The sequence below is a fragment of the Choristoneura fumiferana genome, chromosome Z, assembly GCF_025370935.1.
Source record: "Choristoneura fumiferana chromosome Z, NRCan_CFum_1, whole genome shotgun sequence".
Classification (NCBI taxonomy): domain Eukaryota; kingdom Metazoa; phylum Arthropoda; class Insecta; order Lepidoptera; family Tortricidae; genus Choristoneura; species Choristoneura fumiferana.
In genome coordinates, this window is record NC_133472.1 from 23,643,318 (window position 1) to 23,670,653 (window position 27,336).

General features: G+C 35.0%; 1 protein-coding gene across 5 annotated transcripts in view; it reads left to right on the forward strand.

Moving 5' to 3' along the window:
• Prx2 (Peroxiredoxin 2) overlaps window positions 1-27,336 on the forward strand; it is a 51,443-nt gene that overhangs the window by 14,607 nt on the left and 9,500 nt on the right. Inside the window, exons 2-6 of one of the 5 annotated variants that reach the window (XM_074092897.1) lie at window positions 13,894-14,064; window positions 19,072-19,202; window positions 20,859-20,890; window positions 21,562-21,695; window positions 26,365-26,541. In XM_074092897.1, the coding sequence (XP_073948998.1) occupies window positions 21,592-21,695; window positions 26,365-26,541 (281 nt within the window). In that variant the 5' untranslated portion in view covers window positions 13,894-14,064; window positions 19,072-19,202; window positions 20,859-20,890; window positions 21,562-21,591. Of the gene's footprint in view, window positions 1-13,893; window positions 14,065-19,071; window positions 19,203-19,578; window positions 19,683-20,858; window positions 20,891-21,561; window positions 21,696-26,364; window positions 26,542-27,336 lie in introns of those variants that run through there. The other 4 variants (XM_074092900.1, XM_074092907.1, XM_074092914.1 and 1 more) reach the window with 4 other exon arrangements.

Sequence of the window (27,336 nt, forward strand, 5' to 3'; positions counted from 1 at the left end):
GTTGATGTAAACAAGGAAATAAAAGCAAAAATAGGGTAATTGTATTCACAAAACAAGTCTGTAAACCCTCGGCCCATGTTTTATTGAAAAGGTGTGAGCTTTCCAGAGATTTATCGTCGTACAATTTCTTAAAGGTTTTTTTTGGTTTGTTCCACAAATAATTCCACTATCCGCGATTATATTCCGCGATTTTTTTCATCCGAAATATCTTGACGGAGAAATGAACATCAAAAAGTACAGGGACAAAATATCGCTAACACTAATTAAACCGCACTCTTATTTACCTATCCAACGATGCAATCTATATTATATTATTCTAATATTATTTATCAAGAGGAAAGATTTGGATTTTTGGATGTTTGTTACGAATTAACTCAAAACTACCAACTTGGCTGATTTTAAAAATTCTTTCACTATTAGAATGTTTAATTATTCCAAAGTGCCGTAGGCTATATTTAATACCAGAAAAAAATAGGGTTCCGTTCTAAAACTCCAATACGTTACATAACTCAAAGTGTAAAAAAAGGTTGCCGTAAAACATCTTTCATCTCATGCGCTGTGGAAACTGTTGATCATAGAACAAAAAAATGTTCTACGATATTAAAAAATATATCAATATCTACAAAAAACTTTGCGGTACCATAATGTCCAACTATTGTTGTTATGTGTGTACTGTTTACTCAAAAAAACGCGGCAACGATATATATCCACCATTTATTATAAACTACTTGAGGCAAAAAAAAACATGTTACCCAGACCAAATCTTCTGTGCCACTTCAAAATTTAGTGCAGCACACTTTTAAGCGCATTTTTCAATTAACTGACGAAGTATTAAGGAAGGTCAATTATGTGAAAAGAAAGACGTTCAAACAGTAGAATGCATTTTAAGAGGAAACTGGGGATTCGACGGCTCTTCCTGTCAGTCATTATATAAAAAATTGTTTTCAAATACAGCAATTGACGAAAATAGTATGTTTGCTACTACTTTCGTTCCACTACAAATTATCACCAATAGTAATGACATAATTTGGACGAACCCTTCACCGCAATCATATCGATACTGCAGGCCTCTGCATATTCAATATAAAACCGGCCAAGAGCGTGTCGGACACGCTCAAAATAGGGTTCCGTAGCCATTACGAAAAAATTAAGTAATATATTTCTAAGAATTACGTATTTTATACGAAATCTTCCAAGTTTAGGTATATTTTATACCTTAGGCTGCTATTTACTCTTAAACTACTAATAATTCTCAAGCAAACCTAGCCGTTATAGTTTTCCTTGAAAGTTTGATATATTTACTACTATCCTGAAAATTTGCTTCATGAAAATTTGCACTTTAAATTTGAATATTTCGCAAACAAATCACTGAATCGAAAAATCGTCTGAGCAAACCCCTAATTGATTTAAAAGACCTATCAAACGATACCCCACAATATAGGGTTGGATGAGAAAAAAATCACTCCCACTTTACATCTATGGGAGGTACCCTAAATTTTTTTTTAAATTTTTTAATATACGATTTTGTCGGCATAGTTTACATATATATCCGTGCAAAATTACAGGTTTCTAGCATTGATAGTCCCTGAGCAAAGCCGCGGACGGACGGACAGACAGACAGACATGGCGAAACTATAAGGGTTCCGTTTTTGCCATTTTGGCTCCGGAACCCTAAAAAAGAATCGAAAGATACTTTCTGAAAAAAAGAAGATTCAAGAGCAAATCGACAATCTAACTTTGTTTCTTGCGGAAACTTCGAAAGGTCATAAAGTAAGTAAAGGTGTTCTTTCAATTATTATGTACGGAAATGGGTGGAAAAGTGTTGAACGTAATTTTAAATTCGTCATCTCAGTTGCCCTTACTATCATTTGACTTCGACGCGATTCAATGATATTGATATAGCTTAACCAGACCAAAAATATATATGACTATTGTCAAGAGGGCGCTGTTGTTCTTATTTATATGGCAATAGTTCAGTATAGTCGGAACAATGCTTTCTTTTTCTTTGGCGACCTAAAACCTGAGGAGGAACGACCTTCTTTTGTAATTCACGTAATCGATGAATCCGATATACCTAGAAAGTTTGGTTGGTTGTTTTTTTAGAAAAATATGGCTCTGTCCATTGGAGGACAATTTTGCCAGTGTCTAGTAGGTTTATTAATAACTATAATTACTGCTTATTTTTACCAGACTAGATGTCAATTTGAAATGGTTTTTTAGCGAAATGGTTTCATTCCCCAAGCGTTTTTTTCCAGTAGTTTATTATATACATTATTTACAATGATCCGTTGTTGACTACGAATCGTTTTGGGCATTTTTTTTTATTGTTCAAAGAAACCCTTAGAAGAAACCGCCACAGCGATACCGACAATCATTAAAATTATTGCCAGTGTAAGAAATTAGTTCCAATGAAATTCCGCAACATGGCGAATAGTCATATATATTTCTAGTCAGGCTTTAAATACGTACTTTTCCGACAAAATACATCATTCATTACTTCTATACAAAAACAGTGATAATAAAAAATCACAAAAGGTTTACGAGCACTGTTTCTTAAGCATATTATTATCTACGAATCTGCAACTGGAGTGCCGAAAACTCCGATGGGCGTCTAATTTAGCTTTCCCTGGATGCCGCTGACGCCAATGGGCGTCAGTTCTGCAGAAGCGTCGGCATCGCAGCAAAGTACGTAATCTGCACGGCTACTACGAAACTCGAAACTCGAAGTTCGTACCGTACCGTCCCTCTCGCTCTCGTATTAAATAGTATAAGTGTTAGAGGGACCGCACGACACGAACTTCGAGTTTCCAGTTTCGTAGTAGCCCTGCTGGCGCGCGACAATGTATGTGTTAAAGAGCTTTACAGACTGCAATGCAGGATAATGAATAGATTTCTTTTTCCCTGAATGGCAACACTGGCATAGATAATAGTTCGCTCTTTTTTGGCTCTAAATTCGAACTTGTGATTTTATTTTGCTTAATTATACAAAATGTACACACATTTTCTCAAGTTTTTCGCGATTCCTAAGGTCAAAGAATCGAATTGCTTTAAAATTCCAGAGAAAATATGCGTTGTTTGGGAGAAACGTGTCAAAATGGTGTTGTAGAGCGCCATACTGCTCGGTCCTTTTTTTTCGTCCCGTTCTGGCGGTTCACTTTTATATTATAGATAATTTATATTTTTTACTAGTTTTAACTGCGGCTTCGCCCGCGTAGCAAGTATTTCTTCTGCTTTGAAGCCTTCTTGAAAAAAAAATATTTAATTTAGCATATCGTTTGCAAATAATGAGAATTGATGAAGACACGTCCTGTAATTCGCTAATAATGGCACAACCGAGTACTTATATCCCGACATCCGGTATATATTCCTCGGACACGGGCCATTGTGCCCGCCGACCGGAAACAGCGTAATCGTGCACCCCGCACCGGAAGTTGCCTCGTTCATTCCCTGCTTTATTGTTTGAGCTGTTTGTTACTGATGCAATGGGCGACGGGATTGTTTTTCATTAGTTTAAATGGCAGAGTCACCATTGACATTATTTCACTTTGGTTATCTGGCTCGGGTCGCTGTCGCTGCCATACATGTAAACAGCCTTTTATTAACTTAATTGAGGGTATTTCATAATTGGTGGCGCCGGCGTATTGTGTTGAGTCTAAATTACTGGCACAATTGTTTTTTTCGTTCCGATTTGAAATGCGTCAGTAGGTAGCTTGTCAAAATGTAAATGAAAAACATTAAATCATAATAAAATCTAAATTAACAATCGTTACAGGCTTTAAAAATAAATATTCTAGAGCTGTACAAATATAATTGTTCTCTGGAAGTTTGTTTGCTAAGTCTTACTTAACTGTTTCTATTATTTTGATTATACGGGTACCTACCGCGGAGACAAGCATAAGAGACAAGTAACTTTAAGATGTCACAGTAATTCCTCGTTTATTAGAACACGGTTTAAACATTCGTTTTAGACAACGGTTATATTTTCTGTAAAGCCATTTGAAAATGGGAAGTCGCAAACGATGTTGCTTTTAAGTAACATTTACCGATTAGTACTTACGTAAGTCAGTACGCTTTTATTATTATTATTCAAAATTATTCAAAATTATATGTAATAAAGCAAAAGCAGCCCATTTAACTAATAAAATTAAGTCCTCTGATGATAGAACGCGGAGTCCTCTATATCATTAAAGATTAACATCGTATTAGAAACGGACGCGGTTAAAGTAGCTAACGAGTTTAATACCTACTTCTCTAAAATCCCCATCGAAACGACAAAATGTCTCGCGTCTTCCTCAAAGTTAGCTGAATCGCTCTTAAAACAAAATGTATCTATTCCAAACTTAAGTAATTTTCAATTCACGCATGTCTCTCCCTGTGACATCATTAAGACTTTTAGATTATTGAAAGTAAAAAAAACGGAAGACTTGTGGGGCGTCTCAGTTAAGGTTCTACATTCCATTTTAGATGTCGTTGCTCCAACTTTAGCATTTATTTTTAATAGCTGTATAGATGAAGGCGTGTTTCCAGATTTGATGAAATATAGTAAAGTAGTTCCTATTTTTAAATCAGGTGATAAAGATAATCCCTCTGATTATCGTCCTGTGTCCATCCTATCAGCGTTTAGCAAAATATTCGAAAATTCGCATTTTAATACCCATAAAATCATGCATCCACAGCAGTTCGGATTCACAAAAGGCAGGTCTACTACAGACGCGGGTCATAGTTTAGTTAAATTCATATTGCAAGCTTGGGAGGAATCACATGACGCTATAGGTGTATTCTGCGACCTTTCGAAAGCTTTTGATTGTGTGGATCATGATACTTTAATTTGTAAGTTAAATTTTTATGGCATTCGGGGCCTCGCTTTAGAACTCATTAAATCTTACCTCACACAAAGAAAGCAAAAGGTAGCGATTAACGGAACGGTATCTGAGGGATCTGTGGTCGAAATGGGAGTGCCTCAAGGATCCATTCTTGCCCCATTCCTGTATCTTATTTATGTAAATGACCTTACTTATATGGTAAGCCAAAAGTCGGGTATAGTTATGTTTGCTGACGACACGTCTTTACTGTTCAAGGTTAGTGGAAAAGATACCGACTTCATTGAGCCCAATGAAACCCTGTGCGTGATATCCGCATGGTTTGCTGCCAATAATTTGTTACTAAATCCTAAGAAAACTAAATGTATTAAATTCTCGTTGATAAATTCATCTAGCTCGAATTCAGTTTCTAATATAAAGTTAAATGGTCAAACTATTGAATTTGTAAAATCAACAGTATTCTTAGGAATAACGCTCGATTCTAAACTACAGTGGGGACCTCACGTCATAGCAATCGCGGGTAGATTGAGCTCTGCTGCTTTTGCAGTTTGGAAAATACGGCAGCTAACCGATGTGGCGACGGCACGGTTGGTGTATTTTGCTTACTTTAATAGCATTATTTCGTACGGCCTTATTTTATGGGGATCTGCTGCAGACATTGAGTCAATTTTTATCTTACAAAAGAGAGCAATTAGAGCAATTTATAATTTGAAGACGCGTGAATCTTTAAGATCTTTTTTTAAGGAAACAGATATCCTAACCCTGCCGTCGCTTTATGTTTTTGAAATAATCATGTATGTTAGGAAGAACATATGTGATTTTCCCTCTAACGTCGATAAGCCAAAGGCTACTAGAAACACAGGGAAGCTTAAAGTTCCATCTTACAGACTGGCTAAAACCAAAAAGTCTTTTCTGGGAAATTGCATACGTTTTTATAATAAAATTCCAAAAAATATTATAAATGAAACGGATACAAAATTCAGATCTATTGTCAAGAAGACATTAATATCAAAGGCGTATTATAAAGTTAATGATTATATCATGGACAGGGATATTTGGAAATAATTCCGATCCGCATTAGCGATCCCTTCAAATAGCGAACCTACTGTGTTAAAAATAAAGTTGTGTTAAATACTTGTGATGTATACATATCATTTTATAATATTGTAAATCTGTTTAAATAAAAATATATACCTCGTTGAGTTTCTTGCCGGATTCTTCTCAGCAGAGGTTTTTCCGAACCGGTGGTTGTTTTTTTTTTGACATTCATAGGTGCTTTGACTTTGACTTTGATTATTTATTTATTAGTCAACAAAAAATTACATCATTACAGTTAACACCAATGCCCTGTAAAATTCAAATTATACAAAACAAAAAGACGTATAAAACACAAAAATCACATACAAAAAAACTAATTAGGCATTTTTTAAAGTAATAGTCTTCGTCGCTACGTCGCGTACTGTTATAATCATATACGAGTACTACATAATAATATGTAGTTTAATATAGACAAATGCGAAAATGTGAAACATCGTAGATGTCTAAAATATGAGTGTGTTTATTTATTACGCTTTATGCTTAAAGTACTCAACCGATCGCGGTGAAATTTGGTACCTGTGGAGTTAGTTTCAGAAGGACGTGGATAAGTTTTTTTGATATATGTATAGTTTCCCTGGGTGCGCAATAGAAGAATTTTTTCGCAGATGAAGTCGCAGACAACAGTTGGCACTATAAAAAGCACTATAAAAAATTACATTACTGCCGAGGCTGGGAAAAAGCAATTCGTGTATTACGCTTCGTCTGATACGAATCCACAAATTGCCATTTCCGCTGAGCGATATATATATATATATATATATATATTGCTTTTCTTTAATAATGCGAGGAAACAAAGCAAAATTGTTAAAATATGAAATTAAATGCTCGGGCGCGGTTTTGATATTTTTGCTCTTATACTTTCCCGCGGTACATATTTTAATAATGTAATTAAAAAAAAATTTAGTCTATAAGGAAGAACTTCGCGGACCATGTTTGCGACAGATAGGCGGACATTTCGGAGCATATTGGAGAAAAAAAAATACCCCATTTTACCATATGTATTACGAGGAGCATAAATTGCTTAGCAACTGTGTCAAAGTAATTAAAATTCAACCCGTGAAATACTTGTCATTGAGTAGTAACTCCGATGGTCAACTGTGGTCTTCATCATCAGTTCCACTTCACCAAATGATGTTAAAAGAGTAAATGCACGAGATACTACTAAATATATCCCATTTACTATAGGTGTCCCTACAACATTTGAAGAGTCCCTCGATAACCTTAAGATCCAATCATCAGATCCTGATTTGGTGCTTATGGGACCTAATTAAAGACATTCCTAGACGAACGCAGAAAAAAAACAAATCGGTTCATAAATGACGGAGTCCTGAGGTAATAAACATGAAAGAAATACAACCGAATTGATAACCTCCTCCTTTTTTGAAGTCAGTTAAAAACATAATTATACGTACCCATTACATGTTTATTCCTATTATACCTACAATATCCATTAAGGTAGTCAAATTCCGTTTGTGTTAAACAGTATTGTACCTACTCGTACCTACCCATGCACGCATATGTGCCGCGCAGCGCAAATACCATTGCGGGGAAACAAGACATTTCGATTGAACATAATTGCATGTCGTTGTATACAAGTAGAGCTGTCTCCGTGGACTGCGCGTGTGGATGAAGCGTTACTCCATAGAAGCAGAAATTCGAGCACGCTGAGCTGTGCATTCAATTCAATTTAACTTTAAATTGACTATAGGTACGTACCGAGTGAAAAAAACGGTATTTTTTGGCATTCGCTCTTCAATATTTTACTAGCTGTTGCCCGCTGTAGCTGTTGCTAGGTTGCTAGGTCGAATTCGTTTATCGCTATCCCGCGGGAACCAAACAATTTTCTGGGATAAAACTACACTTTGTTCTACATATCTAAATCAGTTCAGCGGTTTCAGCGTGGAGAGGTAACAGACAGAGAGACAGAATTACTTTTGCATTTGTTATATAAGTATGGCTATAGCGGTGTCCCACTGTTGTGCAAAGGCCTCCCCCCATTTCCTCCACTCGACCCGGTCTTGAGCGATCTCTAACCAGCTGCGAAGAAAGGCGTCCAGGTCATCCCGCCATCGACGCCTGGGCCTGCCACGCCGCTGAAGTCCGTTTTGTGGTCTGTGGCTATTTTAGCCCACCTATTGGGTTCCATACGGCTGACGTGGCCTGTCCAGTCCCATTTCAGCCTGGCGGTCTTGGCACACACATCAGCAATGCGTGTTTTGGAGCGCAGTGCTTCGGATCCGGTCAACCCGTTTCACTCTCAACATACTGCGCTCCATTGCTCTCTGGCAAACCTTCAATTTGGTTTTCTGTAACTCAGTAAGTGACCATATATTATATGAGCGCCGTAAGTTAGGACAAGGATATTAAATAATTTCAAATCCTATAATCTTAACCGGTAAGTTTAAGGACAATGAGTGACACTATGCATGACCGATAAAGAAGATGTATTTTTTGGAAATGTTCAACTATCAGAACTAAATGGATCACGCGAGCGAAGACGAAGGTAAAGGCAGTACGGTAGCACTATTAGTTATTCTGTGGTAAAGGCTAGCTTGCTATAATGTGAATCTTAAAATCGGTAGCGTTAGCATATTAACTGGTTGGAATAGGCACACACGACGTAGGTATCTACAGAAAAGCAGACTCGAGCGCTGGATAGGTGCTTATCTTTAATACTCGAAATCGCTGGCTAAAGCAATAAAGGCGCTATTCTAAATAAATTTAAAAAAGTAGGGATTGTAATGTATTCGTATAGCTTTTTTGATGCTTTATAATTTCAAATTGGAATTCAGATTCATTTTACGCTTAATTTTAACTAATGAGCTACATCTCGTCCTTGCTTTAATTGTCATCTTTTAGAATGGGAAATAAACTCTAGACATCTTTGCGAAAAATTATTTAGACTAGGTATTTTGAGAAATAAATAATAAGTGCTTTGTTTTGGAAAAGTAATTGATGACGCCGCGCACACTCTCGACTTAACTCTGGTATACGTTTTATATTATTAATTGATTATAATTAATATGACTTACAATAAAAAGCTGAATTTAATAAAGCTAAGTACCTACTACAAAATTTGACAATGTGGTTTAAGTAGATAAGCATCTAATACGAGTACCTAATTAAGAGAACTCTCTTCGTTCCATTCTCCATACAAACGAAGTCCCAGTCTCATTTGAAAACTAGGCAACAGAAATAGATGAAATTTTGTAAGTATGAAATAGGCGTAATTATCTATAATGCCTGTGGTTTTTCAGATTTTTCATATAAATGTGTAATTTCAGAATTACAGGAGCTCAAAAGTCAAAAAAAAAAGATGTCAACTTTGCACGAGAATTACAGACTAATAAAGCATTTTTACAAAAATAGAAAAAACTACAGGCATAGAAAATATAATGAATATCTTGATTGTAAAATATCATTGATTTCTGTGCTATACTTTTCGTATAATATAAGGACAACGAAACCCAAAATTCAACCGCCCAAATCTTGAAAATGCCTACAGCTATCTCGATATAAATTACGGACGTGGTTGCGGAAGGCATGGGGGGGACAGCTGCGAGCGCTTATGTCACGAGCGATAAAGACAGCAATATCCCAAACGAATACCTAACGCGGCCGCGCGGCTGGCATGGAAACTTCAAAAAAGAAAAAAATACGTTACAAATTTAACATCAACCTTACATAATCTTAATATATAGGTATATAGTAAACTAGTGTAATTACCCACGGCTTCGCACACGTTAATCATTAGATCCAGTAGCTGAATTGAAATTTCAGGATTTTTTTATCCGCGGGAATTCCCGAAAATTACAATTAAATCGTGGTTTTCATTGCCGTTACATTGAAAGCAATCATGTCAAATTTCATAACTCTAAGCCCAGCGGTTGTTGTTTCGAGATTTTATCCCTATCCCGTGGGAATATCGGAATAAAAAGTAGCCTATGTTTTATTCCAGATTTCTAGCTATCTAGATAATAAATTTCATTCAAATCCGTCTAGCCGTTTCAGCGTGAATAGGTAACAAATATACTCACTCACTCACTCACTCAGAAACTCGCTTTTATAATATTAGTAGGATAAATAGGTACAGGTAACTAGCTTTCCCACGATACCGTCTGCGTCTGCGAAGAATTCGTTTATCACTATCCCATGGGAACTATGAAAATTTCTGGGACAAAAACTATCATATGTTCTTCCCCGAGACACAAACTATGTGTAGTAAATTTCATCTAAATCGATTCTCCGGTTTAGAGGTGAAAAGGTAACTAACATATAAACAAACTTTCGCATTTATTAGTGGGATTAAACCATACCTATACCTTCAAGAATTTCAACTTCAACCACAGAATAAGTAGATAATCTTCAACGTAAAGCTTTTATTCCTTATAATTTTTTTAATCGGTTCTTCGATGGATTAAAAACAATTTATCATAAGTATGGCAATTGCAAACCTCGATTTACAATACAATATCCTCAGTGTGCGACTTCGGGCTTCTTATAGTCACTCGTTCGTAATTCCTTTTTTACGGCCCTTAAGACAGTATGTGTTATTAAACGACATTTTTTTTTAATCAAACGAAAGCAGTGTGATGTCACGCGCAAGATTATGGCAGAGTGCAGTTGATATTTTAATAAAAAGCGATTCAAGTTGATCGTCGAGTTGTGGACCTTTACAATTCACATTCCATTTATTCAGATTTATGGGGCTCAAGTACTCACAAATTCATTGTACATAAGAGGAGTGGAGTACCGTACTAGGCTACTAGGTACCATTAGCTTAGTACGGTACTCCACTCCTCTTTATCTCCTATGTCGTGTTATATGTATATACCTGGGCAACTGAGCTCCGCTCGGGCTAATACTCGGTCGATTTTTCATCCCCGAAAACATGTATATATATATATATATATATATACATACATACATATATCTATATGGGGATCTCGGAAACGGCTTCAAAGATTTCGATGAAATTTGGTATGTGGGGGTATATATATATAAGAATTGCTCGATTAAAGGTTTTAGATTAGATACAATACATCTAATAACAGGATATTTGTTTTCTCAAAGTACATATTTATGCATTTCGCAGCAGCTTTTATTACTTATGGATTTTATATGTAGGTTAGGTATATAAATCGGTGATTTGAACCGTTTTTATAACGCGATTCCCTCCCTAGCTTCTGCGGTTTGTATCGTTTACCAGTTTAACGTGTTATTATGAGAAGTATCAAATCCGTACTTTATTTTTAACCGACTTCAAAAACAGACCCAGAACTCCGTCATTTATGAACCAAATTGAATTTTTTTTTTGTTCGGCTAAGAATGCTCTCAATTAGTTCACATATGCACCAAATCAGGATCCGATTATTGGATCCCAAAGAAATCGAGGGAACTCTTCAAATATTGTAGGGACACCTATAGTAATTTCGATATATTTAGTAGTATCTCGTACATTTGCTCTTGAAAATCATCATTTGGTGAAGTGGAACTGATGATGAAGACCACATTTGACCAACGGAGCGACTACTCAATAACAATTATTTCACGGGTTGAATTTCAATTACTATGACACAGTTGCTACGCAATTTATGCTCATCGCAATGCATATGGTGAAATGGAACGGGTGATGAAGCACCAGGGCTCCTCAATAATGAACGTCTCTGCGTCGGAAAAAGCCATTTTTCGTAAAAGGTGACGAGCGCAGTTGTCATTAAACTATTGTATCTTAGATCTTTTAGGTACACTAAAAAGCGTGAAAAAAAAATTATAACAAAAAATTTAATTGACTACAAAAAACCATGAAAATATCGAGAGCCAGCAGGAGTGGGCCTATAGTCGTCTACCTCACTTACATACTATTTATACTTCAATCACTCCTGCTGGCTCGTGCTGAGGCGCCGACTTTAGACTGGTAGAAAATTATTTTCATGGTTTTTGTAGTCGGTTAAATTTTTTGTTATATTTTTTTTTAATGAATGTCATCCGACTCATTGACATCGTATTATCTTTGTTGATTTGTGTTTCGTTGCAACTGCAATTAGTTGTGTTATTGAAACACTTAATAGTAATTTTAATTATCTTATTCATAAGTATGTAACAACGAGGATTTTCCTTATACCCAAGATGGCCGACGTCGTAGTGATGTCCCCTTGTCGTAGTGATGTACCTCAACACAATTGTTATTTTACATTCAATAACACTGATCGATATTTTGTTCTTGATGTACCTAGGTATAGGCACTTCGATTATTTTTTTAAAGCCTATGGCTATATTTCAGAACTATTTTTTCATATGACTTTTACAATGATTTGCCATATTAAACAAATGACAACCTCTTGGAGCCCTAAAGGGGTAATAATAACATAACATAGGTCAAATGTCTCAACATATGCACCGGTAATTTCTTATGCATGCCATTTAATCGTGTTAAAGAATACGTTTTCTGCTTTAAGAGCGTTTACACCTGCTGAGCTGGCAACGTTGCATTTTTGTTAGTTTTTCTTGATTATTCCATAAAAATTTAATGAAAATTAAAAATGTGGTCTGATAGAACTGTTCTTAATATATAAGTTAATGTGCCTACTGCAATAATTTTTGCCAACCTGTTACTTTTTAGGACTAAGACCTGTAATGTAACTTGTTGTATTTTTGACCTTTAATAATAATATATAAATATATTATAATATATAAATAAATAATAATAATAATGCGTGATAGATTTATATATTTTTTAAAAACCGTTACAAATATTTGTTCGTTTTTAAAGAATATAAAAGTCTATCACAAATAATAATTAGAGTAGACACCTATAGGTATATTAAGAACAGTTCTATCAGACAACATATTTAATTTTCATTCAATTTTTATGGAATAATGGAGAAAAACTAACAAAAATGCAACGTTGCCAGCTCAGCAGGTATAAACGCTCTTAACGAGATTATATTAACATTTTAAGCAAATTTCAAATTACTTCGTAGGAAAGTAAGAATAGGTAATAAAACGTTCCGCTCAAATCAGTTAGCGGTCAAGCGGTCACATTAGGCGCAGATTTACGACGACCTCGCCGGGGCAGGCGCCGTTACCACGCCCAAACAACTCATATAACACATAACTCGCATAAGGTATACTCAAAAAGTATTGTACGAGGTAGGTTTAAGTTATGCTCATATACCTATGGTTCGAATCAATTACCTAGTGTGATCAATTACAATCAAAGTTAATAGCAAGCACCTACTATGCCAAAACATATTTTATATGAAATTCAATAGCGTATGTACTTGCATAACATAAGGAACGGCAATTTCCTTTGGAAAACATTATATTACTCGAAAACTTCAGGATGTTTCGCAAACCTGCTTCCATTTTGCTGCTTATATTTTGATATTATTGCCATAATTACTTGCGTGTTGATAGTAATGTAGCACAAAATCAGCAATAAGAAGCACTTAAGAGAAATTATAAACTAGGATTCATGGTAGGAGTATCAAGAGCCGAATTTTGACGCTGTTGAAACTCTCGAGTTATAGAATTAGCAAATTTGTTTTTCTTATTTACACTGATGTGGGTAGATGACTGACGTTAAATATTTGAACCTACCTTAACCACGGCGCGACAACTATCAGTGGTTTTAGCGGTTTAACTAAATCTGAATAAAAAGGATTTCTCTTTTTAATCCGTTTTCCATTGATTTAAACAAAATATTTAAGAAATAGTGCTCCTAATTGAACAACTCTACGGAAGGGAGGCCCTGAATCGTGCATTTGACTAATTTAAAAATATTCGTATCTTAAAGCTGTGACTTCAAATTTTGACTTCAAGATGCTATACTATGTATGTTAAGATGTGCCATAGGTAGCTTTATTACCGTAGTCCTTAGCCATTATTCATCCCTCTCCCTGGCCCCGGCCGTCGCCGGCCTCGCGAGGCGACCGCTTAACGAAAACACTTATTAATGCCTTTCTTTTTACAGGCACTGAAAGCTAATGCCACTAAGCGGTGCTCTGGGGCCAGAAGAACTGATGAAAAAAATGCAATTACGCAGCCGTCTGCAGTGAAATCAATTAAGAAGATCTATTATCTACCTACGTTATCTACACATAACTCAGATTGCTACATTAATCTGAAATCTAAGTTCGTACATGTAAGAATTATCTTTTAAAAACAAATTTACCTAAGCCTAATTAAATGTTCAAACTACATTAACATAAGGTACATTTAGTAACAGGATTACAATTCGTGAGTAACAATATCATATACTTACTATTAAATAGTAGGTAATTATTATAAGTATATTGTATATTATTGTCACAAGTAAACGCATATCCAGTTCACTATAAACCGATTTTACCCATTTTTAGGGTTCCGTAGCCAAATGGCAAAAAACGGAACCCTTATGGATTCGTCATGTCTGTCTGTTTGTCTGTCCGTCCGTATGTCACAGCCACTTTTTTCGAAACTATAAGAACTATACTGTTGAAACTTGGTAAGTAGATATATTTCTGTGAACCGCATTAAGATTTTCACACAAAAATAGAAAAAAAAACATATAAAAAATGGCAATTGCTGCTATGGAACCCTTCATAGGCGAGTCCGACTCGCACCTGGCCGCTTTTTTTAGCTTAAAAAGAGCGATGTAGATATAGACAAAAATACTTGCTACGGTAGGTTCGCGTAGTAATTAAAGCTAATCCAACACGTACTTGGCCAGAGTTGTGAATAGTATTTAGAGGGTGCTTAGGGTTGTAGTGGACCCCTGTTTGAGGGTTTGGTTAATTTGTCAAAGTTATAGTTTCACCATGTCCGTCTGTCTGTATTTGACAGCCATTTTACGTAGACGCAGACTATTAGATCAAGGGGCAAGGCAAGGCTCTAACTCTGAACTTCGGCACAGTTACTAATTTAGTGACGTTAGCGGAATAACCTTGTTAGAAGCTGTCCAATGTTTCCTTGTGGGGTAAAGCTTATTTATGTACGTAATACTTATTTTGGATACGAGAGAGCAAAGTCTATTGAAAGAAATATACATAAAATTTTGGAACGATCCTCTCTTTCTACGCACATTCTTATTTTTTCCGGAGATCTCTAAATAAATCCAGAAATTGCGTATCGCCATTCACATACGACAGAAAATAAAGCCAATACTCTTTATTTACCTTCAAACAAGTTTCAGCGGCATGGTTTATTCTCTAGTGGTAAAGTGGAACCTCCATAACTCGAATCTCGAGGGAAGGACAAAACTGATCGGGTTATCGTGTTTTCCTACGAAAGATACGGAAAATAAAGGTTTTAACAGCAAAATGCCTGAGTTACTGCGGATTCCGTAAAGTATTAGGTACTTATCTACTTAGGTGAAATTGGTTATTATTAATTAAAATATCAGTTCATGAAAAATGTATACCTACCATTAGTTTTAAGGTTCCATGTCGTATAGATCTCATAATGAAAAATTGAACCTGTGTGTCTATTTGTTCATAATTATGTCACAGAACTGATCTGATCTGATCTGAATTAATAAATTTAAAAAATTATAAGTAGGCGCAATGTGCGTTTTAGTGACCCGATACACACGCGACCTAAAGTAAACAAAAATGAATTTCATGAAATAAAATACCTAAGGCCACCTTTTGTGGAGCATAAAAGAATTATTATAAAAAAATAGAAACTGTGGAAGTAGGTATGTACAACCGTCCGACATTTTAAAATTAAATTAACGGGATCGTATGAACCTATATTTTGATAGATAATTTTACAATGAATAAACTTAATATTTAGATAAAATAGTACTGATAATAAAAAATAATCATTTCTATCTCCGAAAATACTTTACCTAAAATTTTAAGAAAAAATAAAGAAAATGGTTCTTTCCTTTCAATCAGATTACTGATGAACGTAGAAGAATTTTATGGTAATATTAAAGCAGAAATGATAAATCTCCGAAAACTGTTAGTACGGAACCACTCATAATATGTAGTTAAACCGGTTAAGTTTCTGAATTTTCCTATTAACCTCGACATAAATAACAAATTAGGCGTAACGAGTCCCAGCCACCGCTATCCGTGTGCTAGTTTGGTTAAGAAGGATTGTTAATACTTATAGCAAAGCATATAATGGAACGTAATTACTGTATTGTGGAGGGCCGCTCTATACCTACTCTTATTTAGGTATGTGCGTAATTGAATTTCCGTTATATCGGATCGATCGAAGCCATGCTTCGTAGAGGTACATACATACCTACGTAGGTAATTGGTTGGGGAGCAGCCTTGTCTTGTTTCAGGAGGTTAGTGTTTTATCTAATATAGGTAGATACCTACACATACCAAGCCTTTGCCCTTTGCTTCGTTCGCGAGAACATAAACATAATTATAAGCGGACATGAAACAACCAAGCATGCAAAATAGATAAATAGACAACCAATCGCCCATCCATTTTAATTGGCATCATATCATAGATAATATCAGCTGTACCTATGCCAGTTTAATAGTACGATACGATAAACTAGAAATCGCTAAACTCTAACTAATGCTGATATTTTAATATTTTGTTAGGATCACTGCCAATATTTTCAGCTTCGAAAGGCCTAACCTTGTAGCAATAAAAAATTATAACAAAAAATTTAACCGACTACAAAAAACCATGATAATAATTTTCTACCATTCTGAAGTCGGTGCCTCAGCACGAGCCAGCAGGAGTGGACCTATACTCTTCTACCCCACCTACATACTATTTATACTTCAATCACTCCTGCTGGCTCGTGCTGAGGCACCGACTTCAGACTGGTAGAAAATTATTTTCATGGTTTTTTGTAGTCGGTCCGATTTTTTGTTATAATTTTTTTTCACTCTTTTTGTGTACTTACTTAAAAGATCTAAGATACAATAGTTTAATGTCAACTGCTCGTCACCTTTTACGTAAAATTGCTTTTTCCGATTAAATTTCATTTAATTGAATTTTTGTAGGGTAAGTACCTATCACCATAAAAACTTTTTTTTCAGTTAGTAGGTTAGGCCGCAAAAGGCTCTTTTTCTTTTACATCATTTTTTTATACTACCAGCGCTTTCTTAAGGAAAGTCTTTAAAACTTCGATAAAAAACATAGAACAGCATTTAAGATAATCAAGGATATCAATGAGCTGTATCAAATATAATTATGTACTTACCACAAATAATTCTAATACTATATAGGCGTAATACTACAGTGTATATCATTTTTATTGCAATCTTGGAGTATACCTAGTTAGTGAACCTGAACACAGAGCTGAGCGTTATATTATACAATATTATAATTTCTTATTTAATCTAGGTAGTTAATTGTTTAAAGTAAGTAAAATTATTCGAAGACCGTAGCCTTAAAGGTAAGTCACGTTACGTCATAAAGCCGCAACCCACAGCCTAGAGACTTGCCATTTCGCAGACATAATTAGGTATTCTTTGAGGGTCAGAGGTGCACTAAGAAGAGATTTTCCAATATTCTCAGGGATATACCTCATACCTATATACCTCATTTAGGTTTATGTGGCTTTGTCGTCCTGAGTACCATAATTACTTATCAGAGAATTCAGGCGTGCAAGCTATTTACCTTAAGAATTTCGCGAAACTCTCATCGGTTAAGTATAGGAGGAGCGCTCGACGTATATCTCAAAATCAATTAAACCTGCCTGTAAAAAACATTATAGACGTAGATCCATCTAATATTATAAATGCAAAAGTGTGTGTGTTTGTATGTTTGTGTGTTTGTATGTTTGTCCGTCTTTCACGTCGAAACGGATCGACCTGATTTTTGGCAAAGAGATAGTTTATGGGTCAGAGTGACATAGGCTACTTTTTATCCCGGAAAAATGCAGTACTCGAGGGAACAGCGCGCGTTAACCGAATTCCAAATTATAAATTTAAATAAATAATTTTAAAGGATAAATTATAATTTTATGCTCCACATTTTTTAGTGGATACAAAAATGTTACCAAAGCACTAGTGAGATATACCAAACAAAATTTTTTTTCTTAATCTATACTTATGTAAACCTTAAATATCTCATGACGCGTACATAAAAAAATATTAGAAAAAGTTTTTAGAGCCCCAAAATACAGATTTATTTTTCCAGCTTATCATTCCTCATTTCGAGTTCGCTCCTCTCTCTAAAGGTTAGTCTAACCTATATTGATTGATGAAAGGAAATTACTGAATTGAATGTTACTCTAGTGCTAGAAGTTTAGATTAAAGCGCCATCTCTTAATACCCATTCATAACAATGAGGGCTATCGCGTATGAATTCGCCACTAGAGGGGCTAGTGTAGCGTGAGGTCCCCGAAATGTCAAATCTCATAGTTTTTGGGTGAGCTACGCGGGTTTATTTAAAATTAGAATAATTTTTTGAATATTTTGCAATATCTGAAATTAATTATGGCAAATATGCGTTCCGGGACAATGAATGTCTGTGTTTTGAGACAGTTTTGTCTTTCGAAAACCTTTGTCCTCCCTTTTTTCCGAACAAAACGGGGACTATGCAACACTGTGGCATGCTCAATATTTTTATGGTACGGTTTTAAGGTTTATTAAATATGATTTTAATCTAAACTGTTTTCACGCCCATAATAACAGACTTTGAAAGCCATACTTAAAAACCTCACGCAACAGTGCGCCATCTAGTGAGACAAAAAACGATAGCCCTCATTGTTAACTAACTATTTAGTATGTTCTGATTGATGGTGGCGACATGAAACAATGTGGTAATCTGGTGCAGTTAATATTTAATTTACTCCAGAGATGTCGCTCTTGCAAGAAACTAACATTATTTACATATGCAAGTGGGAAGAGTTTTGGTGTTTAGGTTTAACGATAATAGTTATTCTTCCATTCCATCCGTAATTTCTAATCTCACTATACTATAACTCTCATATCTTAACTGCTGAACAATTCTTTTTCGGTTTACAAGCGGCCCTAAGTTTAAAGCTTGCTTGTCAACTGTTATTTAAATTTAAGTAAACTGAGTAATACAATCAGTAATTTCTAATTTAGATTTTTATATATACATTAAATAATTATGATATTTACATTTAGACAAGTATATTTCTACTATTTTCTACTAATTCGTGGCTGGCAACATTATACAACGCCATTTTTGTAATATTTGTATGTGTGTGTATGTAATCAAGAAACCAAGAAGAAACGAAGCCGGTAGTGAACGTGAACGAGCTGTCATTCACACCCCGAGGTCCTGACGTGAAGATCGTCCGACTGTAAAAGTGTTCGAGTCTTTTTAATAGCTACCCACCAGTACTAACTTGTAAGTATTTGAACATTTTAATAGTATTCTTTGCAATTTTAAGTCAAGTAAGACTTTACTTTGATTTAAATGATCCACAATTAATAGCGACGTAGTTATGGCAACGTGCTATCGTTAATAAGATTTGTCGAGAAAAAACGTTTAAACTGTTGCTCGTGCATCGTTGTCTCCACTTCGTTCAAGAAATGACCTTGGTTCTAACTTCAGTACCTATCTAACGGTTCTTTTACAATGAGAATGAGAATCTTTAGTAGAATCACATTTTGCTTCGGGAATACCGAAAACACTGCTTTTTGTTACCTACTCCAATCACGTTCAATAAGATATTTGATTTTAAATTTACTTGATAATATAGCTGCTTTTTAATTCCATAAAGGAAATGTTCATGATGCCTTCAAAATCTAGTGATAGGAAAAGACCCAGAAGTGAATCTGACACCGAAGCCAGTGGCAATGTCGCAAAAAAAGTAATGACACCGAGGTACGATTCCATGGTGTCGGTGCAGCATGTTTCTGAATTGATTTGATTACAGGCTACAGCCATAATACATTTTATTCTTGCTTACAATTATTATCTTCATTTATCTGCAATAAGATTTTTCTTCAGACCTATAACATACTGTACACATTAAATACATACTTATATTGTGAAGTGACATCATGCATTCATTAGGAAAAGCTGGGCATCATTTTATTTATCACATTATCATGGTTGAGTTAATTGAGTTTTGTTGTGAACAAATTCTATTATATTTTATATTCTCTACCAAAATCTTTTGGGTAAAGTTGGTTAGTATTGGTTTTAAAAACTGAATGTCTGCATGTTTGTAGTATAGTTAATGGTTGATAGGATTTTACTTATTTCAATCAAAACTTGCATGAATGGAATTGGTTTATTTCTTTGTATGCTTTTATAGTATTGGTATCATAGAATCAGAATATGATTCTCTAAAGATGAGCAATGCAAGAGTGTATACATAGGTACAGTTGGAGTAAAAAAAAGGTTCATCACCTTAAGATCTATTTTCCTTTTCTCAGTATGAGCAATAATCTGCTTTACCAATTGAGCATGCCATACTGCATCAAACTGTCAACCTGCTAAACATAATCTTGTTTAAAGGTGAACATAGCAACCCTACCACTACACCTTGGCGCTGACAAACACTGACAATTAAATAGAACGTTATTTGATTCAAACTCTTAGGCCACTGTTTATTAAAAAGGTTTAGTATTGATATAAAACTAGATATATGTTAGATGTGTATATTATTTTGACCCTTATTATCATGTCAAGTAAGTATAATTTGCTATGCCCTTGTCTACTTAGTGCTTTGGTTTCAAAACATACTGATGAAGGTTTTCCTACTCCCACTCTGTACATATGACCAATTTAGGGTTAAAAACATAGACAAGGCCAAGTTTCTTCTACACTATGAGCCTGTGGTCCAGTGACAGTCATAAATTATTACTTATATTTTATATTTACTTAGATACATCAAGCCTATTTTCTTGCAAATGCAAAAATAACTAATTATGGACTCTTCTCAGATACTTTAGAGCTAGTTAAAACAAATGTCTGGATAATCTATCATAATCATCAAATGCATGTATATTTGAGCAGACAAGATGCCAAAATATATCTCAATATTCTCTTAAGCCAGGTCTGTACTAACTGAGCTGCCGTGCCAGGTAAGTGCATGAGGCAATATTTTGTTTGATAAGTACCAGGCTCAAATCATACGGAAAATGGCTGCCGTGCAAGACGGCTTGCTCAGTGGGGACCCGGCTTTATAGATGATATGTTTGAATATTTTTAATACAAATTATGCTTAATAAAAACTGGACAAGTGCAAGTTAAACTCGCATGGAGGTTCTGTTCTTTTGTAGACATTAACGATTTAAACACTTCTCACATTTTGTATTTTTATTACTTTCAGAAATAATGGAGACGGTATGATCAATTTTTGTTTAATGTCTTAAAAGACATTGAAACTGTTCATTGTTATTGTCAAAAAAAAATTAAGATACATCAATGAAATACCATAAAAAACAGATTTTATTTTACATTCAAAAGGATCATGGTTTAAATTCAAATTATATTGCTAGCAATCTATATTTCTGAAGGTGTCACTGTCATTAAGTCATTATACCTACTTGTAGCATTTCTTGCATAGTGTGGCTCATCTGTGTCAACATGAGCTACTTGTTGGACTCAGAAATTCATGAGCCTTTATTGATTTCTTATTATTTAAATGACAATCTCAGGTTTGTGCGAGTGGGTCTTATCGCATGAAGTACTGTGTTGATAACAGTTAATACAATTTGGAAGTAATTGCTAATTTGTTTTAAAATTCTAACAGCACATAAATTGACAAGTGTCAGTTGCGAGGATGTCGATGGAGCGCAAGTGTTACTGTCGAGGTGATGATATCACCAGCATGGATCTCGACAAGCCAGAGCACCTCATGCCCATGATGAGGCCATTTTCTATGAGGTTTTACTTGTCCTTGGTTTTTGTAATTAGTTTACAAACATTTCACTACTAAGTAGAATTAGCTATCTAGATTATACTAGTTTTAACTTAGAGCGTTTATACCTGTTGAGCAGGCAATGTTGCATTTTTGTTAGTTTCCTCAATTATTCCATAAAAATTTAATGAAAATTAAAAATGTGGTCCGATAAAACTTCATAATGTATAAGTTAATGTGTTAACGAATTAATGTTTATCATCGGTTTTAAAAGACAAGAAAAGTCTATATGGAATAATTATTGGAGTAGACACTAACTTATATATTAAGAAGAGGTCTATCAGACCACATTTTTAATTTTCATTCAATTCTTATGGAATAATCGAGAAAAACTAACAAAAATGCAACGTTGCCAGCTCAGCAGCTATAAACTCTCTTAAGTACTGTTAGCCCTTGCATGCAGGTTTGCGCATGTTAGTAAGTATTTAGTTCTTAAATTCTTTGTCTTATGGTCAACTACAAGGATGTAGTCTGATAAAAGTTATTCTATAGGCAGCCGGTTGGTGTAGTGGTTTTAAATTTAAACTTATTGTTTTCATGTAGTTAGACAAAATATTATGTAGTTTTAGCCCGGCCACAGACCTACCGATTCTGTTCTGTTCTACCTTAAATAGGACAAAAAACAATTGAAATCGGAACGATATAATGCAATACAAAATATATCACTTGTCCCACCAAACCAGGTTGGCAAATGTCCCCGGTCAGCAAGCAATCTATTTACAGAATATTCTGGCTTGCTGGTGTGTGTGACGATGAACCTGGTTCTGTTCTTGCATAATGTTGGTAGATTTGTGGCTGGACTTACATTCATAGGTTTCCCATAAAATATTATAAATTTTATGACACAAAGTATGCAGTTATTTATAACATATTACCAGATTAACAATGGCAATGTGAGATATAAATTGGGCGTAATATAATCATTTATTACATTATTAGTGCACAGTAAAGGCCATAGTCGGATTTCCATAGTAAGTCAGTCAGCCCTTACATCAAATGGGCTTGGGTTTTTTTTGTGAGTACCTCTTAGTGAATAATATTTATGCTGAGTATGAACATCCTACTTGTGACAGTTATGACTTATGATTGTTTTAATGATTTATTTTTATGTATTTTTTCTCGGGATGTATTCCAGCGATTTGCTTTTAATTTTGAAATGGTGTTCTTTATATAGATTTGCATCGCCACCCTAAAAACTACTAATACTATCATTTTTATTTGATCTTTTTTTTTATTTTTTTATATATGATAATAACTTAGTATTAGTTTTTTGGGCGGCGATGCAAATCTATATTAAAACATCATTTCAAAATTTGAAGCAAGCTTGAGTCCCTATCAAGAAAAAAAAAACATAAAATGAAATCTTTAAAAAAATCATAAGTCAAAAACTGTCAAAAGTAGACTGTCTGTTCATACTCAGCATAAGTAATTATTGTTCACTGTAAGAGGTACTCGCAATAAAAACCCAAGCCCATTTGATATAAGGGCCAAATTACTATGGAACCCCGACTATGGCGTTTTTTTTTCTATGAAAGTAAGAATGGACAAACAAAACCCATTTGTTTTTTTTTTTCTGATATGTTGCATATGGTATCCTATATTTGGCTTGATGACTTGACTGAGTTCAGGAAGAAAAATACATACATAATTATTTTCTTACCTACAGAAACAGAAGTAGGTTTGAGCATTATTTATTACCCTCTAGGTTAGTTAGGTATGTGCATATCCCACTAATATTATAAATTTAAACGCGAAAGTTTGTATTTCTTTTTGTTTTGTTACCTCATCACATCACGTCTAAACCGCTGAACAGATTTAGATGAAATCTGGTATACAGACAGTTTAAGTGCCGGGAAAGGACATAGGATAGGTTTTTATCCCGGAAATTTTAACAGTTGGCGCGGAATAGCAATAAACGAATTCTACGCAGACGGAGTCACAGGCTAGTTACTCATAATTTAATAATTCCCCTATGACTCCGCCCTGCACCAAAATTACTGTTGTGTAATATATAACACGAATGAATTGAACGAATATAATCTCAGTGTGACATGCCGTTTTAGCCAGGGCCTCCTAATATTTTGTAAACAAGGTACAGTCAACCAATTTGATTCCTAGGTTACCTACTACAGAATCTTATCGTAATGACATTTTCATAAACATTGTTATAGAACAGATAAATTGAATTACTTACGAGATAATAATTACTATAACAATACTACTACTATTACGGTTCCATAGTTCAATGGTGCACGTGCTTGGTGTACGCCGTACACTGTACGCCATCAAATTGGTCGACTGTTCATCAAGGAGAACCTTTTGCAACACGATTATCACTTATCCAACCAATCCACTAATGCACACATAATACATTATCATCCACTCATTCAATTTAAGAGCATTTTAATTTATACCTGCTGAGCTGGCAACGTTGCAGTTTTGTTAGTTTTTCTCGATTATTTCATAGAAATTTTATGAAAATTAAAAATGTGGTCTGATAGAACTGAAACCGTTAACTGAAACCGTTTGTTTGTTATTAAAGAATATAAAAGTCTAATATGACGAATAATTATTGGAGTAGAGACATTAACTTATATATTAAGAAGAGTTCTATCAGACCATACCAGACCAGATTTTTAATTTTCATTAATTTTTTATGGAATAATCGAGAAAAACTAACAAAAATCGGTCAAATGCGAGTGCGAGCGACTCGCGCATGAAGGGTTCCGCACCTCCGTACGTTTTAAAAACAAATCGTTCAGTATTTTTTTTTTGTAAAAAAATCTAATACAAGCTTTTTTGCTAGCGGTACTTTTTGCCCCTGGTTACCAAAGTAGGTAGCCGTCAAGACGAATCAAATGAGACCAAAATCGATGCGGTCGTGTCGTTTTATTACAGAGTTCCTATGGCCAACATCTAACCTCATCATCAGATTAGCTCTACGTCATAATAATATTGCATTGTCATCGGATTTATACAGGCACGCAAAATTTCAGCTCAATCGGTTGAAGGTATCCACTTCAAATTTAAGTTGAAATATTTAATGTTTTAATATTTTATTTAAATTATTCAATTTCACCTGAACAAACATAATTAGTTACATTACATTACAAGTTAATAAAAACATATCACCAAAATGTAAGCACTAGGTGCAAGTATTTTGAATAAAGAACAATTTCAAGTTCTCATCCTCTTTGGCTGCCGCCCTGTCGGAGGCTGAATAGAGCTTTATGACTCTTGCCGTGCGCCGAAAAAAAGTGTCTGAACGCGGTAATTCGGCCGAACGGCGCGTACTTATTATGAATTAGTGAATAAATATTAACCTGATTTTAAATTTTGATCCTGTAAATAAATAGTGTTACTTAGTATGAATTATAACGGTACATTTTTTAGTGTAAAAAACATTAAATACAGCGGCTGTGTGAGTGCTTTATTGAGGTTGGCTTTTGTGAAGTGTGTGTAGTTTGTGTCGGAGGTTTGTGGGTCATAAATTGTTATTTAGTTTTAATGCTGCACAAAAAAATAAACCACGGTCTTAGAGACAATTATTATATTATCGAAGGTTTTATAAAATAGCACTAATAAAATTGCAAATTAAGTAATAAGTAAGTAGTTAAACATCAAAAACAACATAGGGTCACTGGCGTTGCCCCTAGCAACTGACGGCTGTCATTTTGGTAGCCTAGCAACCAAAAGCCGCTGAATGAAAAAGTTTTTTTTTATGACGACTCCCTTTATTAAACTTTATTTTATTTTTAGTATTTGTAGTTGTCGCGGCCACTGTAATACATAATCTGTGAACATTTCAAGTGCCTAGCTATTACGGCTCAAGAGATAGAGCCCTGAGACAGACGGACATACAGACAGACAGACAGCGGAGTCTCAGTAATAGGGTTCCGTTGGCACCCTTTGGGTACGAAACCCTAAAAATGCAACGTTGCCAGCTCAGCAGGTATAAACGCTTTTAATTCATGCCAGCTCTTGTGAATCGACCAGTATAAGTAGGTAAGAAATTAATTAATATGTCGATTTCTCTAACGGTCTTGAAATGACAATTCCAAGTCGATAAATAAAGGTGTACTCAGGGGATTGTGAGAATTGGAGAGTAAGTACCTACCTATCTAAGGGTTAAGCCGCGTCATTCAATTTTGTCACATTGTTATCTCATATCTTTTCGGAATTCTCTGATCAGGTAGGTATTTACTTATGTGCTTCAGTTCAATACCTTTATCATGACATGGACATTATTCTATTGACTCTACTGACGTCCTTGTCAAGTCAAGGGTACTATCATTCAAACACCGTGGATAGGTTATACTTATATTTTAACAACATACCTAACTTAACTTCAGTATTGATATTCAATCTAATCCTAAAGGGCACACAAGTATTCGAGTGGGGATTAAGAAATTTCTGAAACCAAGTACAAAATCTGTAAGCGTCAGAACCTCTGGACCAACGGAGGAGATATTTGGTGGGGTTAGAAAATACTAAAATACACTACCTTTTGGTACTAAGTATTTGATATTTGCCATTGTTATAATTAATTCTGTTAGAAGCGTTGTTTCTAACTAGTACCTTTACCTATCTACTCCTTTAATGCAAGTGCATTGTCGAAAGTTCTCGTTCCCGCAGGGTCAATAACCTCGAGGCCATCTTATGTAACATGCTCACTTGTGGAACCCTCACAGAACACTTGTACGGCGGCGATGGAAAATTATTAGTTACCCTATGGAAAAGTACTGGGGTAGAGGACACAGTGCATGTTATACCACGCGAACATTACCCTGAATGCATGGGTATCTTAGATAGGTTCGTCGGGTTACATTGAAACATACCTACCTGTACCTGTACGTACATGCATTAACTGCCGGCAACGTAGGTACCTACCTTACGAACATATTCGTGACCACCAGTGCGCTGTCACAACACAAATTTTACATGCATTTGGACGCACATAATCTTGACAAAAGTTTTGAACCTGCAAGCAGGCAGCGAGTGCATAAATATCTACATCTTTTCGTGTTGTTTATTTCGTACTGACAATGACATGAAAAAAAAACCGCCCAGATCTTCAAACAAAGGCCAGTAATGTTTAAGTAGGTATCTACTAGTTTACTAATAACTCGAAACTATTGTGAAATTCACGCCTCGATCCGTCACTGTCGTGACGAACTATCCATTTATCCATACCTATTGTCAATTTGATTATCATTGGTCTTAATTTAATTCTGATGCAATATTCAAGCCTTTTCTTAGTTTCAGAATTTACTTAAATGCATGTTAATTTGGTATAGTCTTGTGCAAATAAAAAGTACGTTAATATTACTTAGGTTATAATATAAGGGACCTACTTGTGCAATGGTTGTTATTAGGTACATGTAAGTGCCACACTCTTATTCCAGCATAATTAGATTTGGTTCATTTTTCTGATCAATTGCAAGTAGATCTACGAGTAGAGTATGTAAGTTTAATTGTAAAGTTTTTTTAAAGTATGTAATTATTTTACTGCTTAGGCATACCTACCTATCGATATCGCATCCGCATTAGACTAGGCACCTCTATAACATCAAAAGTTCAGTTTTTAATCAGGTATTACTTTGTTGT